Raw genomic sequence first — 15,757 nt, forward strand, 5'->3', positions numbered from 1 at the left:
GGGCTGTTCCGGTCCCTGCTCAGGAAAATGGAGGCAAAGAAATTGTTAAATATGTTAGCTTTGTTGTCTGGTGTGATGACCAAATTTCCTAGCGTGCCCTGCAGGGGCCCCACATTACCCAGAACCTTCTTTTTGCACCCTATGTATTTAAAAAAGGACTTCTTGTTGTCCTTGATCTGGGAAGCTAGTCCCAGTTCCATCTCTGCCTTGGCCTTCCTGACTGCCCTCTTGCATCCCCGAGCAACCGCAGTAGTCCTTCCTGGTAATGGCCCCTCCCTTCCATTGGGTGTGCGCCTCCCTTTTAGCTAGGAGACACTCCCACATGCTTTTGGTGAGCCGTGGAGGCTTATGTGCCCTCCTGCCCACTTTGATCCGTGTTGGGATTACCTCCTTTTGGGCTTGGAGGATCGTCTCCTTAAGGAGCAACCACTCTTCTTGGACACCTGGCTCCCCTCCCCTCTGGGACCCTCAGTGCTTCCCCAACTATTCTCCTTAGCTCATTGAAGTCCACCCTCCTGAAATCTAGGGCTGCTGCCTTGCTGTAGGCCTTTGCCATCTTGCACTGGATGATGAATTACATCTGGAATTTACCCTCATCCAAAAGAGAATAAATGCCAAAAATCAATTTTTCTGATTTTTCTGGGTTTTCTGATTTTTCTGATTTGAAAGTGTCATGTAGAAAGGGACCTGCAGGTCCCTTTCTACATGACACTTTCAAATCAGAAAAATTGATTTTTGGCATTTATTCTCTTTTGGATGAGGGTAAATTTATGTTTGAGAACCTTATTAAAAATAAGACAGTGACAATTTGCTGTTTAGGATGTAGCAGTATTTTGAGCTGGAGTTGTTCATTTATTGAGATAAATAGTTACGTCTCAAATTTCCTAACACTTTGCTGACTGACAAATCTTGTCAACTTTTTCATTGGGAAGAAAGGTCAATTGGGGCATACTTTAAAAAGGCTCAGCACACACGATCAGATCTTAGCTTCTCATGTACCTAAATAAATGGCTAGATTTATGAAAGAGCCCAGCAGGTCAGGTGTGAATTGGACAATGAGATCTTTGGAAGTTCTGGTCATAATTTGGACACATAAATAGAAACAGTATTTTTGGAAAACCCTGTTGTATGGGTCAGAGGCCTTAAAAATCTGTCCTTGAGTTCTTGAAAATTTGGACCACAATTTCTCTGCTAGTTAAATCCCTAGTTTATTTTTGCAAATAGCTGCCCTATGGATGTTAAGGCAGACTATCAAACTAGACCACGGGCTTAATGAGGAAAGATCAACTACCAGCTTTCAGTAGAACGTCAAATAAGATTTATCACTGGATAGGACAGCACTTAGTTTGCACTAGCTTTCAGAAATTTATGAAAATGTTTATTGCTTTGAATTGTTTTCTTTTGAGTAGTTATGGTCAGTAGAAGATTTTTTCATTGAAAAATAATTTTAAAATTTGAAAGTTTTAAGCAGCTCTACTTATGTTTATTTATTGAACAAAACCCAAAACAGGGATTAGAATATCACATTTAGCATCTAAAAATTGAGTTTGGCTAACCCCCAAAATGTATTCTCAGATTTTCACAATACGTTAAAAAATGTTAACATTATGCATGTTTTACAGGAATAAATTGTCATGCATATTCTTTTTGAAATATGGGGAATTTTTTTCCAATTGTATTTTGACTGAGCATAAATGACAAGGCCTTGCCAAAAGAAAAATCAGTTTTGATGTAGTTTCTTGCTTTGCTGAGGCAGACCTTGAAGACACTTGACCTTAGGTTCTTTTAAGCAACACTAATTTTAATGGAAGCTCGTTCCCTGAAAATATAAATTACTGAAAATGTTTTTCACTTAACAGCTTCCCAGAAGCAGTCATTTTCAAGGGGAAAGAGAGAAAACCAAAGAGGATCTTTGGGAAGCTCAGATATACAGAATATACGAAAACTGGAAGACAGAGACAAAATGACCTCATTGCTGCAGGCAAAGACACAAGTTACCAGACGGTTTGGTGAGAAAAGCTCTCTCTCTTCTTTAATTTTCCTCTTCCTGTAGTGCTATAGAACTGATTAGTTGGGTGTGTCTGCACATGCCATTAGTATGCAGCAATAAACGACAGAGCTTAATTGCTCTGCAAACTCCCCGGAAGTTTCTGAGTGCACCATTTACATACATGCCCAGACTGCTGCAGCACACTGAGCCAAGTCACAGCTCAATGTGCTGCAGAGGAGCTGGCTGGGGCACAACGGTGCTTTAGCATGGGGCTAGCTAGCAGGCAGCCCTCACACAGAAGCACCCTCATGCCCCAGCCAGCGAGGTCAGAATCTGACTGTGTGCTACTGTGTACAGAAAAGCTCTGCAGCAGGGTAGTACTTGTATTTATAGTGGAGTACTTGTAAATACAAGTATTGTCCTGCTGTGGAATTTATTAGTTTTGTGCACCCCAATAGGAGTGCACGTGCAGAGATATTTATTGTACAGTTAGTCAACTGCACACTAAATGTCTTGTGTAGATGTGCCCTTTGTTTTGCTAAACTTTTACAGACCTCATTCTCATTTGTACACCAACATCAAAGAGGGACTTTAAACTAGCGTTTGTATCCACTTTAAGGCCCATTTACACTTCCAGTTTGCAAGTCCTTAGTGCAAATGAGCATCCAGACCATTCAATTTGATCGTGTTTTCATTTGATGTTTCCTTCCTTAGAAGGTACATAAAAGCCACACACTAAATAAAAGAATAACCTTAAAATAGATAGCTTTAGAAAAATGTATCCATTTTCCTAAATTGGGTGCAACCCATTTTCTCAATTCAGCAGCTGCCCCGATTAAGTGAAGAGGCCATTAAAAATATAGGCTACAAACAGAAGTCACATTTGTCCTGGGACTGGTTATGCTGTGACTTCTCCAAAAGAATGGAGAATTTGCAGAATTGACCACACTTTGACCTTCCAGTCAGGTTTAGAGTGGTTGAATGCACTACTTATTTTCTGTCGACAGGTGGCTCAAGGGAACATACATCCCAGGATACCTTGCTCTGGTTAAGTGTTAGCAGGTTCCCCTGACTGCCAGCACTGAGCCAGTTACTTACTGAAAGCTCAGATTGTGGGTAGTGCAATTTTTGTGTGAGGAATTTTGGTGTGATTCACTGCATGACTTGTGCCCTTGACTATCCACCTTATTTCCACTGCATTTGTGCTGCCACCATTGCCTGTGACCTGGAGTTTCCACTACCGTTGGCCACCATGGACCTGCACATAGTTGTTGCCTTGCAGACCGTACTGGCCCAGCATTATGAATTTGTAAATGAGTCTGAGTGGAAGAGGTGATGTTGGCATGCTTTGATGGCTGCTGTGACTACTTCTACTTGTACCAAGAGTGAGGAAGCAGCACATGCATGGGAGATGCTCGTGTGTGCTTGCTGACAAACAGTGGGCTGTCTATAGCTATCCAAAGACTCTAATCTGTGATAGCAGCTGCTGCCCTGAAGATGTTTTGGTCGCAGGTCAGCACGTTGGGGCTGGGCAGATGTGGGAGTGTCTCCAAAGTGTAGAGCAGTGTTTCTGAGCCAGGGAGACTGTGACTGGTGGAAGTGGATTGTCATGGCCATCTGGGATGATGAGCAATTGCTCATGAACTTTTGCATGTGCAGGGGCTCCTTCATGGAGATCTGCACCAAGATTGCCCCATACTTACATACAGTGGCAAACAACAGTGATGTGGGCACCTTTATCCATGCAGAAGTACATTGCCATTGTTAAATGGAAGCTCATGAGAGGCCAACAAGGAGCCCCTGCCCAACTCATGCCAGTCACGATGGAGTAGCCCCTAGCTTCTCCAGGAGCCATGCCTGCAAGTTCTCAAATGGAGGCTGGTTACCTGGCACTGCATTTACAAGGCATGCTGGCTGATCACTTTGTCAGACTCCAGGCTGAAGGCTGAAATGGTTAATCATAGACTGATCTCATGTACACAGTAAACACTGTCAACTGAACTTGCGCTCTTGTGTGGTTGTTTTCAGAGCAGGCAGGGGACATTGGAGGGGAGTGTCCAGGGTGGGTATGCTGGGGGTGAGGAAATGTTCAGCCAACTGCTGAACTGTGCGCTCAAGGATGTGGAAGGAGGGGATGAGAGCTTGAGCTGTGCAAGGCTGTGGGCTTATCTGGACCCTGCTCCTGTGACCCTGGATGGACAGAGCAGGAAAGGAGACAGGGAAGTAGGAACAGCTTGGACCAGCTCTGCATAGCTCCTCCCCAGCCTGCATTTTTGATCGGCTCTGGGCTGTGGAAGCTAGTTCCTAGGTGGGAGGGAGAGAAGGAGGGAAACACAGAGATGCAACTGGTGTTGGGACAAGCAGATGGTGCACCAAGTAGTCATTTTTTGGAAATTTTTATACCCCTGAACGTTCCTGCCTTATCTATGCAGTGAATACCATGGCCATAGTTTTGACAACAGGCATAACTTTTGTTAAACAGTACAAGAGAAATATGAAAAGGGGAGGTCAGTTGAAGAAACAAACAAACAAATGCAATGTTAAAAAACATAATCACCTTGTAAAACTATATGGGTGTATATACTCTCCAACAAATGCAAACATACTGTGGATCAGGCAGAGCCAAAGCATAGGCATGCCACATGTCTCCAGGTGGTGGCAACCACCACTGGATGACTGTTCAGGCCATGGATACTACTGCCTGGTGGTTCAGTGGTGCTTGCTCCCATCCTGCAGTGGAGGACCCCTAGAGGACAGCAAAGCTAGTGTCAACATGTCCCCCCTGTAGGGGCTACAGGGTGGTTCTACTTGTGTGTTAAATTGTGGGGTGATATGGAGAGCATCTACAATCCCCTCTGTCTAAAGGTTCATGAGGTGACCCATAGACCTTTCTTGACCCTCACAACCTTCCTGAGTTTCTCATTCATATCCTCAGCTATGAACACATAATGTTCCTTAGCCTTTGCATGCTGCCTGGCAGCCAGGTAATGATGCACTGTGATTCCTTGATCCCCTGCCTGACCATGGCCAAGGACTTACAGTGGTACATCTGCTTTTCCTCTCCATTGCCTGGCCCTGTGACCCAGAAGTAACTGACTTCTACCAGAGAAGTCAACATGTTCATATTTGTGTGGGCCTGAGCCTTACTCTGACTGGAAGTTTTCTAGGCACCAGTTTCTGACCATGACCTTGGCTATTATCTGGTCCTGTAGTACAATCACAGCCATTTGCAGATGTCAGGCCAGAAAGCAGAGGATGGTGAACAGGAGTTCATTGTTTCCCTCACTGCTGCTGATAGCATGAACTCCTCAAGAAAATGTGTAACGTAAGACCATCCCGGCACTGGACAGGCTCATTCACCCTGCTGACTCTCAGTGTGGTAAATTTGTTATCCCCATTGCCCTCTATGGATCTAGGAAACCAGAGTGGGGCATACTTGGTCAGTCATGGACAAGGAAACATTGGGGATCACTAGGGGCCAGGGCCCTTAATTTCCAGGGGCTGTGAAATACAGTGGGCCAGTTAAAGCAGGTCGGGGTGGTGCTGTGCTCTATGAGATGTGCTCTGTTCCTTAATCTGGTGCCAAGAGTGATCAGGTGCTTTAGGACCCCCATGTGACAAGCCCTGTGTTGATAAGATCCTGGGGTGACCCCAGGTCTGTGGCGCTACATACTACACAGCCACACTCATCTGGATGTGGCCGTGAAGGTATTTCCTTCTGTAACTGCCTATTAAGTACATCAAGGAGTAGGTGGGCCAGTATCTATCCTGCAAGGTAAGCAAATGCTAACTGTTCCTTTACATGTGCCAGTACACCATTTAGCCTGAGTTATTTCTTTCTTTCATAAGTTCCTACAGGTGCCCATACAGAAAAGCAGTATTGATTTCCTGTCCTTCCTAGGGAAGTTGATGAATGAAGTCTACAAATTTTGTTAACAAGTACAGTAGATCCACAATTATCAGTAACTGAATGTGTCATAACATCCATACCAGAACAGGTGTTTGCAAAAAACAAAACAAAACAAAAAACTATTCAGAGCAAGTGTTAAGAACTAAGACAAAAAGATTAAATCCTTAAAACTGTCTTTTGTTTGGAATGCAGATTCTGAAGTCCAAAAAGATGGTAAAGAGCAAACAAGTGAAAATACTTTTAAGTGTAAGAAGAAATCTCAGGAAAGAAGGAATTTAATCCAGTCTTCCAAACTAAATTTACGTCAGAAAGGTCCAGACAGAGACAAGAATATGGAAAATGTCTTTATACAAGCTCAGCAATCTTCAGCTCAGTCATCTGCACCTACACTTCAGGGAACCAGTGGTTCCTTTCTATCCCATCAATCCAGTGGTCCATCTCCCACATCTACTCGAAAGGCACCTCTGAAATTCAGAGATGAGAACATTTATTCTATGCTGTGCTTCAACATGGAAGATACATATGAAGAAAATGACAGTAGAAAAGAAGAAGAAATACTTGAAGAAGAATTTATTTCTTTCAGTCTAAACAAGTCTCCTACTCCACTAGAACAAGCTAGACTTCCTTGCCGGACTTCCTTAGTTCAAGATAAACAGTTTAATTCTGAAGAAGTTAGAGATGATAAAAATGTTTTATCGAGAAGAACTGAATCTTCCCATCAACCACTAAGAAAACTCAGCATAACAGACTCAGCTGTTGAACAGTTTTCACCGGGGCAAAGAAAATCTGGGGACAATGGAAAGTCTTGCGCTCCTTATCGGTGTTTTTTTGAAGATATGGCTTCTGATAAAAATGAAAATGAAACTCTGTCACTTAGTTCAAGAAACTCACAGACTGAAAACAAGCTAGATGGCACATCTATTTCTGAGAATCTTAATAATGCAAGTGCTGATGTTTCTAACAGAGAATGGCAATCTTATGAAAGCAATCCGAGACGTTATGCTGACCTTCTTACTTCTGCTAGGGCAACAAGTCATCAGCCATTATTTTATTCCGCATATCGTACTCCAAGATCATTAATACGATCTCTACATGGGGCTGAGGCCTCAGCAAATCTGAGCTCAACAACTGCTCTTCCTCAAGTGCTGGATTTGGATGGAACTTCAAGGTTTAATGTTCATAGACCTTTATCTCCTATAAGAAGTAGGGAATCTTTTTCTGCTGTGGAAAGTTATGACTCTTCACCTATACTCAACCCACCTGAAGAAAGTACATCTCCAAGTGCTCCCTCACATGATGAAGAGAACTTATTAAATTCACAAAGTTCTTTTATATCTCTAGATTCTACCAACCCAATTTTATTTCAATCAGATTTCACAGCCTGTCTTTATATGGCTGGCATACAACACGATCAGTTATCACTTGCTTTGCTGGCAATGTCTGATCTACACAATCAAAATAATGCTGTGAGCAACATTACACCCTCTCATTCACCCTCTCATTCAAAAGAAATAAAGAAACCCTCAACAGACCCAGAGAAGCTTAAGAGACTGAAGGATAGGTAAGGAATATGTGTAATTATATGGTCTATATGTATCCACGATTTCTCTGTGCCATGTTAATGCCAAGGTTAGAGTTATATAACTAAATTGAGAATTTGGAATTCAATTTTGCTAATAAATATCCAGATTCCTTTCAATTGTTTTTATACAGTTAAAACTCAATATCCACTGTCTTTGAATAGAAATATTCTCTTCCTCTGCCTCACTCAGGTTCTTACCCATTACTTTTTCATACCCAAACCCAGTATTCTCACTCTATTGTCCCTTTACCCCCACCAGGTAGGCTGTGACATCCTTTGTCTTCTATGCTGCTACAGTCATGTATTTGGCCCCAGTCTGATTTACTAATATGACCTGCTTTCCCCCTGCACATTTTTGGACCAAAGGAGCTCTTGCAAATGAAGGAAATGAGTTTTGATGTGAGGGCAGACTAGAAAGGCAATGGGAGTTTTGGGTATAATTGCTTCTCATGCTTTCCAACCTCAAAGTTGTCCAACTTCCAAATCAGCCAGAAATTCTCCATCTCTGGCACAGAACGTGTTTCTTCCTGAACCATGGAAAAAGCCAATCACCCAGAGGCGCATACTTGGAGACTGTCCATTTTCTAAAGTTTTACTCTAATTAGATATATATGCATGCAGTAGAGGCCACTAGGCACATCTACATGAGACACTGCTGCGCAGCAGTTACTGCACATTTATTTAGTACTTGTATAATCAAGTACTAAATAAATGTGCAGTAACCAGAGTTACTGGACAGTAGCGCCAACGGATGCCTTTTAAGTAATGCTACTACACAGTAGCCTAAGAATACTGCATGGTAGCACATTAGCACTGTTGGTGCCGTGATGCACTACTGTGCAGTGTTATTCAACTGTTGCACAGTCAGTGTCTCACGTAGCCATGCCCACTTACTCCATTAATAGGTTCTGCAGAGAAAGAGCACAAGAGGTGGAAGCATTGCCCAATGCTTATTTCATCATTTATGAGTTACACACAATCCATTATGGATTCAAAATTTTAAAAGATGCATAGAATTTAGAAACAATGGTGATTTTTGTCTTCTACATTTTAACAGCATTTAGATGTGTAGTAATTCTAAAGTATTGCCTGTTACTAATTTAGGTCCCTGACATGTTGAAAAGTTTTAGGCAAATCTGTTTAGTTACCAAAGTATATGTTTTTTAGCTACCCAAATATATAGAGTTCAAAGATGCAATCCAACTGTGGAAGTCGATGAAAAAGCATCCTTTACTTTTTCATTTGTGTCTTTAGTCTTCTGGAAGAAGATTCAGAAGAGGAAGGCGACCAATGTCGTATCTGTCAGATTGCGGGGGGTTCTATAACCAATCCACTGCTAGAACCATGCAGTTGTGTGGGAAGCCTACAGTATGTTCATCAAGAATGCTTAAAAAGCTGGCTGAAAGCTAAAATAAAGTCAGGTAGGTGTGTGTGAGAGAGAAATCCATAAAATGCAATAGCGTATTATAAAATTTACAAAACCTTAGCCAAATATACCTCTGGAGTAATTTCACTGACATCAGTTGGGTTATACCAGGTAATAACTAGTGTTACACGTGGACGAAGTTAGCTCATAGTCTTTTCAACATTTAGTATGTTCCAAAATGCAAATATTCAGTCAAATAACAGATTATATTTAGGCTCTCTGCATTTAGTCAGCAGACAAGCACAGCTGAAACCTAATTTTTCACATGGCACAGTTTAAAATAATAGATAATCCTCAGTATCAGATGCTAAAAGTTTTAATGAGTTACAATGACTAGTAGTATCAGGCAAACATAAAATTTTGTAGATTCCATACATCGCACATGTAAATTTAATAAATGGAAAAAAGAGTGCATGTTTGAATGACAGATCCATAAAATAAGATTAAATGCATTGAATGTGTTTTTAAAAAGACTTGAAATAGGGAGAGAAACTGGAATGGGATAAATTTTAGTGTTAAAGTGACTCCTAGTGAAATAAATCCTTTAGATTTTTGTTGTACTGTTCAAATTTCCTCTGTCATCTTCCCCACTTCTATAAATGCATATTAACACTATTTTAAAACTATTCCATTTATTCTATTTCTATTCTCATTCTGATTGAAGAAAACAAGAGATTATGTAGCTACAAGTATGAATTGTAAAGCAGAGGTTTGCAAACTTTTTCATAATCTGTGCTTTAAAGTGTTGCCCATATTATGTGATGAACCATTTTCCCCTTGCATTTGAAACCACATATCATTGCTTAATGAATTGCTGATGTGTGAAGTTCTTTTAAGCATCTGTGCCTATGTACTTTACCCACTGTTTAATATAAGCAAGTAGCTGGAAATGAGAGAGAAGCCAAGAGAATTAGCTGCAAAAATGACAAATAAAATACGTATCACTTAATTCCATATATTCACACACTTGTTTCATTCTTTAGATTTTAGTACAAATATTCTGTTCTTAAGTATCAGAGGATAACAGCCCACATTAGTTATGTCATTTTCATCTGCAACAGCAGAAAGTTCATCAGGTAAATGCTATTCTCCGGGTGCATCTATACAAGATGCTGACTGTGCAGCAGCCCGTGATTACTGTGCAGTAGCATCACGTGGCAGGAAGCATGATGCGAGGCTACAGCGCAGTACTCACGAGCTATTGCAGTCAACATCACAAAACAGCTGTTCCTTGGCATGATTGTGCAGTAACTCCAGTTACTGCACAGTCATTTAGTACTTGTTTGCACAAGAACTAAATAACTGTGCAGTAACATATGCACAGTCAGCATCTCATGTAGATGCAACCTCCTAGTCCTTAGCATGGCCTTATTTAGTCACATCCTGCATGGATTATAGGATGGAACCCTATTTCTTCTCACTTTCCATAATTCCTGCCTTGAATGACAATTGGCTAGATCTCCAGGGGTCTGGTTAGATTTAGAAAAAGTTCATCATATAGCTTGGAATTCAACGTGAAAGAAGGCAGTACATTAAGAGAGAGATAATTGGATTGGTATATGGTAAATTAATTTGGACTGGATGTGTATTTTGATCGGCAGCCGAAAGACATCTGCTCACTAAATTAGGAATTTTTCAACAAGCCATCTTTGTTTTTAGATAGGAGCTGCCTGTTTTTAATCTGTAACCCTGTTCTGAGTATAAGAGCCATTTTAACTTATTTTCAACCTCCGAGGAACCATTTAATATTTTTGACAGTATTAATCTTCTGATATTCTATCTGCCTTAAGATTTTTGTACTGTCACCTGTCAGAACAGTAAAACATTAACAATATCTCTAGTGCATTTCACAGTCTCTGATGTTTCTGTCTTGTGGTACTTTCTCTGTTGACATAGAGGGAAAGCCCTAGTGAAAACATCAGAACTTTTAAGTAGCTTCCATTGACTAAACATTGGGTCTAGAGGTCTTCTTTGTGGGCTCTCTATTGCTCTGTTTTACCTGAGATTCAGGACTTCCCTACACTTCTGTTTTTCTTCACTACTATCTCATAGTGAAGTAAAGGAAACTGTTTAAGAATGTAAAGAAATCATTCTGTAGTCAAAGGAAGAACAGACAAAGAGTCTAGTCTTATTCCCCTAAAATAAATGGAAGAATTCCTCTTGACCTCAGTTAAAAGGAACCCAAAATATTAAAAATAAACACAAGTATAAGTGTTCTACAGTTTTGGTTTTTTTTGGAGTGATTGTATTTAAACAATGGTCTTTGAACTCGAAACAAGGTGACTCTGTATCATCTCAAATGAGGAGCTTTGAGTTCCAATCAGTGAATGTTTGAACAACAAGAGGTCTCTGGTGAAATAGCCAGGAGAAGGAAACCAGACCCACTGGGCTAGAGCTTATTCATCCTTTTCAAGTCTATGGAGTTGTTGCTTGTTTATTTTTCTACTGAATGAAATGCCTACTGTCCTAAGTAGCAAGCAAGCACAGGGAATATTTTTCACATCATTCCATCAAATCAGTGGTGGGTCAAGTCAGTTGGTCTCCAAGACATACACATACAAATTAGAGCCAGATTTTCAGAAGAATTAACTTCTCAGATAATTTCACATATAGTAGGTCTAAACAAACTGAGTGTATGTCAGATGCTGAACTGTTTTGAAAACTTAGCAAGAAGAGTCATGGAAGACCAATTTTGCTGAGCGTTTTGAGGGTGTGACCTTTATTTAGGTACCTATAAAATAAATGAGCTCTTTTTAAAATTAGATTGCAATTGTGGGTACTCGGCTCTTGAAGATCTGAACCAAATGGCCAGTTACATTCACTGCATATACTTGTTTAAAAGAAAATGATGCAAGAAATCATAATAGAATTATTCTTTGTCAAATAAACCATATTGTTAAACATCTGTACCTCATGTCTTCTGCCTTTGTACCCAAGATTACTTGAACTTTCGTAAATTGTTGTACATCACATGGGACTTAGTAGATAGTATTATTAAATTCCACGGTATTGCATGTTGTTATTACTAAGTACACATAATAGGGATGATTAGAATAGAGTTCAGTAGAACTTAGATATAAGGCTAGCAAACTTATATAGAAAATAGCTTTAATATAAAATTTCTCCATAGTAGTGATTTATAATATGCAGAGACTATCTAATAGTATCATCTGTCTATGTACAATATAGACTTATAAGTTACACATAAGGCACATCTACACATTGCCCTACAGTGATGTTACTGCACTGTGCTTTTAATACTTCCTTTTGCAAGTACTATAGCATGGTGCAGTAACCACTTATATTGCACCATGTGCATGGTGCACAGTTAGTTTTAACCTTTACTTTGCTGTAACGGTACGCTAACACAGGGGAGTGCACCGGTAGGGCGAAGTAGCAGCTGGTCACATGTAGACTCACATGATCACTAGGGGTATCCAAAGCGGGCCCTATTCGATTTGGATCCGGCTCAAAACAGGGACAGTGATTTAATTCGTTGATTCAGATCACTATCCCTGATTTGATTTGGCTGAATCTAAATCTGAAGATTCGATGCTGATTCGAACAATCAGTGATTCGGACACAGACACAGCTTTAAAAGTTTTTTCTACATACCTTGAGGTACCAGCATAGTTTGTAAATGCTGAGATGCTGGGGCACATGGGCCGTGGGGGGACCAGTGCTTCTGGTCCACTTCCGGGTCTGCTGCCAAGTGTGCTGGGAAGCCCCCCGTGCTCCTGTGGGACACTCCATGCATCGCAACATTCATGAGCTGCCTGGTACCTAGAGGTATGTAGAAAAAAGCATTTAAAGCTGTGTCTATGTCCGAATCTTTCTGCATCAATTTGGAGGGTTCCATTTCAATTTGGAGGGATTAAAGGGTCCTCTGATTTAATTCAAATTCGGAGATTCAGCCACTGAATTTGGCTGAATCTACGCCGAATCAAATCAGGGACCAAAGCTTTGCAGAACTCTAGTTATCACTATGTCACTGGGGTGCATCATACAGCGATGTAGCGCATCACTTTGGCAACGTAGGGTGATGTGTTGACATGCCCATACTGTCTATTTCATTTCAGGTGCAGATCTGGAGACGATAAAAAATTGTGAGCTGTGTAAGCAGAGCCTGGTGGTTGAGCTGGGTGATTTTAATGTGAGTGACTATTATAGAAATCACCAACAGTCACAGGTAAGAAATGGTCTCTTTCCAGATAGGAACCTCTAATCCTATTCTGGTACTGTTATCTTTCAGTATTTCTGTGTAGTCATCTATTACTATGTCCTGAAATCTGCTAGACTGCTAAAGAAGATATGTGTAGCAGGGGCAGATATAATGGGGGTGTGTAGTGGCACAGTCGCATTTCCTTTCACTAGCGCAACTCACCTCCTGGCATCTTCAGTTCCTTGCATCTGGAGATGTGTGGGTCCCCTTGTGGAATCTGAGATGCAGCTGGAGCCCTGAGCTGGTGGGGAATACCTGGGAGAACCAAACAAGGAATAAGTGAGGAAAGAGGGGACCTATCTCCCACAGCTGCTGTTTCCAGTTGACTGGGGGCAGGGGAAGCCCCAGGCTGCTTGAGCCCTAATGTAGCTGGGAGCAGCTAGGAGTGGCTGCACAGGGTGCTGGGCTTAGTGATAGCAAGCAGGTCTCTGCTCTGTGTTCCCTTCCTCAGGTTTCCCTGACCCACCCAGGTGCTTCACCTGTGGGGAGTGGTTACAGGGGTACTGGGGTGATCTGGGAATGACAGCAGTGCATCCAGGTTCCCTGCATTTAGCTCCTGCTCCTACTTATTTGTGAACATCCAGGGGAACAGACTGAGAGCAGGTGCTGGAAGGGAGGACCTGTCTGCCACTGCTACTGTCCCTACTAGAGCCCAGCACCCTGTGTAGCTGCTCACTGCAGTCCCCAGCTGGATTGGTGCAGGAGCAGCTCTGGTGCTTCCTCCACCCTGGCCAATCAAAGACAGCAGCAGTGACAGGTGGGCCCCCTCTTCCTAGACCCAGAGGCAACACCTGCTGGAGAGGAGGAGGGGGAATAGAGTAGAGGAAGTGCTCAAAGAGGGATAAAGTTTGTGTTTGTGGAGAGGGAAGTCATACTTACTTCAGGGATGCAAAAAAGTTCCAGCAGCTGTTGCTGTGGCACTACTGGGTGCCTGCAGGTGTCTGCGGAGATGGCTGCAGTGATACCTGCAGTGCCAGTCACATTGCCCACACCCTAGCCCCCTTTCCAAATCCTAGATCTGTTCATGATGCTTACTAATGAAGATTTGAAGAAATGTCCCTCTATATTTTGAAACTGAAGATAATAATCGCAGTCTATTTCACAAAAATCGTCCAGTAACTTGAGGCTTTGCAAACTAATAGTAAATTGTAGACATGAAGAGGAACATCTTTGCAAGGACATCCACTGAGGGGAACACAGCCAATGATTTTTTGATTACCTGTCCGTTGTGGCATCTTAAATGTACAACAAATTAAAAACCCTAAAAAAGGGGGGGAGAGAACAAAAGAGGAAATTTAGCCAGATTTTTTAATTGCCAAAGATTGAATGTCGTCCAGTTATTAATCTCAAATGTTATTTGTTGAAACACACTTGTTTTCATTATTTATTTCACGAGAGATAAATTCAGGGGTAAGGGACAGAAGTACTGAAAACTGCATAAAAAGTTAATGCTGCATCAGAACAGCGCCAGAAGTAGGATGTGTCATTTTAGGTTTGCAGAAAAGTCTATGTAATTGGCACGTGCCTAAATGGCACTTGCACAGCTGCATGGCTGCAATTTTTGGCACTCATACATAGCTTGTGACTCAGGTCAGCACTTGTAATCCTGTGTGTAACATCTAAGCATGCTCAGAAGGGCTACCCTCTGGCAAGGCCGCACTGCGGCAAAATACAGTTGCCGAGGCATGTGTGAAAGGCTTGAAAAGTCCTGAAAACTTAGTCAGCCAAAAACCACAACTAGCAGGCAACATCCTACCTTTTACCTCAATAGCCTGATGTAGGCTATGGCCCTCAGGCCAGATGCAGCCTGTGGAGCCATTTGATCCAGCCCATGGACATGTTTCTTCAGCAGCAGTCAGTGGTGGGGTGCTTGTGTAGTACAGGCATACCTCGTTTTATTGTGCTTCGCAGATATTGTGTTTTTTACAAATTGAAGGTTTGTGGCAACCCTGCGTCGAGCAAGTCTATCGGCGCCATTTTTCCATCGGCGCCATTTTTCCAATAGCATTTGCTCACTTCATGTCTCTGTGTCACGTTTTGTTAATTCTCGCAATATTTCAAACTTTTTCATTATTATTATATTTGTTATGGTGATCTGTGATCTTTGATGTTACTATTGTAATTGTTTTGGGGCACCACGAACTGTGCCCATATAAGATGGCGAACTTAATCGATAAATGTTGTGTGTGTTCTGACTGCTCCACTGACCGGCCGTTCCCCCGTCTCTCTCCCTGTCCTCGGGCCTCCCTATTCCCTGAGGCACAACAATATTGAAATTAGGCCAATTAATAACCCTACAATGGCCTCTAAGTGTTCAAGTGAAAGGAAGAATCGCACATCTCTCACTTTAAATCAAAAGCTAGAAATGATTAAGCTTAGTGAGGAAGGCATGTCGAAAGCTGAGCTAGGCCAAAAGCTAGGCCTCTTGAGCCAAACAGTTAGGACAGGCTGACTCTCTTGTTAGGGGCTAATGCAGCTGGTGACTTTAAGTTGAAGCCAATGCTCATTTACGATTCCGAAAATCCTAGGGCCCTTAAGAATTATGCTAAATCTACTCTGCCTGTGCTCTATAAATGGAACAACAAAGCCTGGATGACAGCACATCTGTTTACAACATGGTTTACTGA

The 15,757-nt window shown here is 41.7% G+C and overlaps 1 protein-coding gene across 1 annotated transcript in view; it reads left to right on the forward strand.

The window, feature by feature from the left end:
- The window catches only part of MARCH10 (membrane associated ring-CH-type finger 10), a 110,257-nt gene that overhangs the window by 73,365 nt on the left and 21,135 nt on the right, over positions 1-15,757 (forward strand). The window contains exons 5-8 of the mRNA XM_019548484.1: positions 1,860-2,009; positions 6,093-7,461; positions 8,737-8,903; positions 12,988-13,097. Of these exons, the coding sequence (XP_019404029.1) occupies positions 1,860-2,009; positions 6,093-7,461; positions 8,737-8,903; positions 12,988-13,097 (1,796 nt within the window). The remainder of the gene's footprint in view (positions 1-1,859; positions 2,010-6,092; positions 7,462-8,736; positions 8,904-12,987; positions 13,098-15,757) is intronic.

The sequence above is a fragment of the Crocodylus porosus genome, unplaced genomic scaffold (genome assembly GCF_001723895.1).
Source record: "Crocodylus porosus isolate Cpor-Errol unplaced genomic scaffold, CroPor_comp1, whole genome shotgun sequence".
NCBI classification, from domain to species: domain Eukaryota; kingdom Metazoa; phylum Chordata; order Crocodylia; family Crocodylidae; genus Crocodylus; species Crocodylus porosus.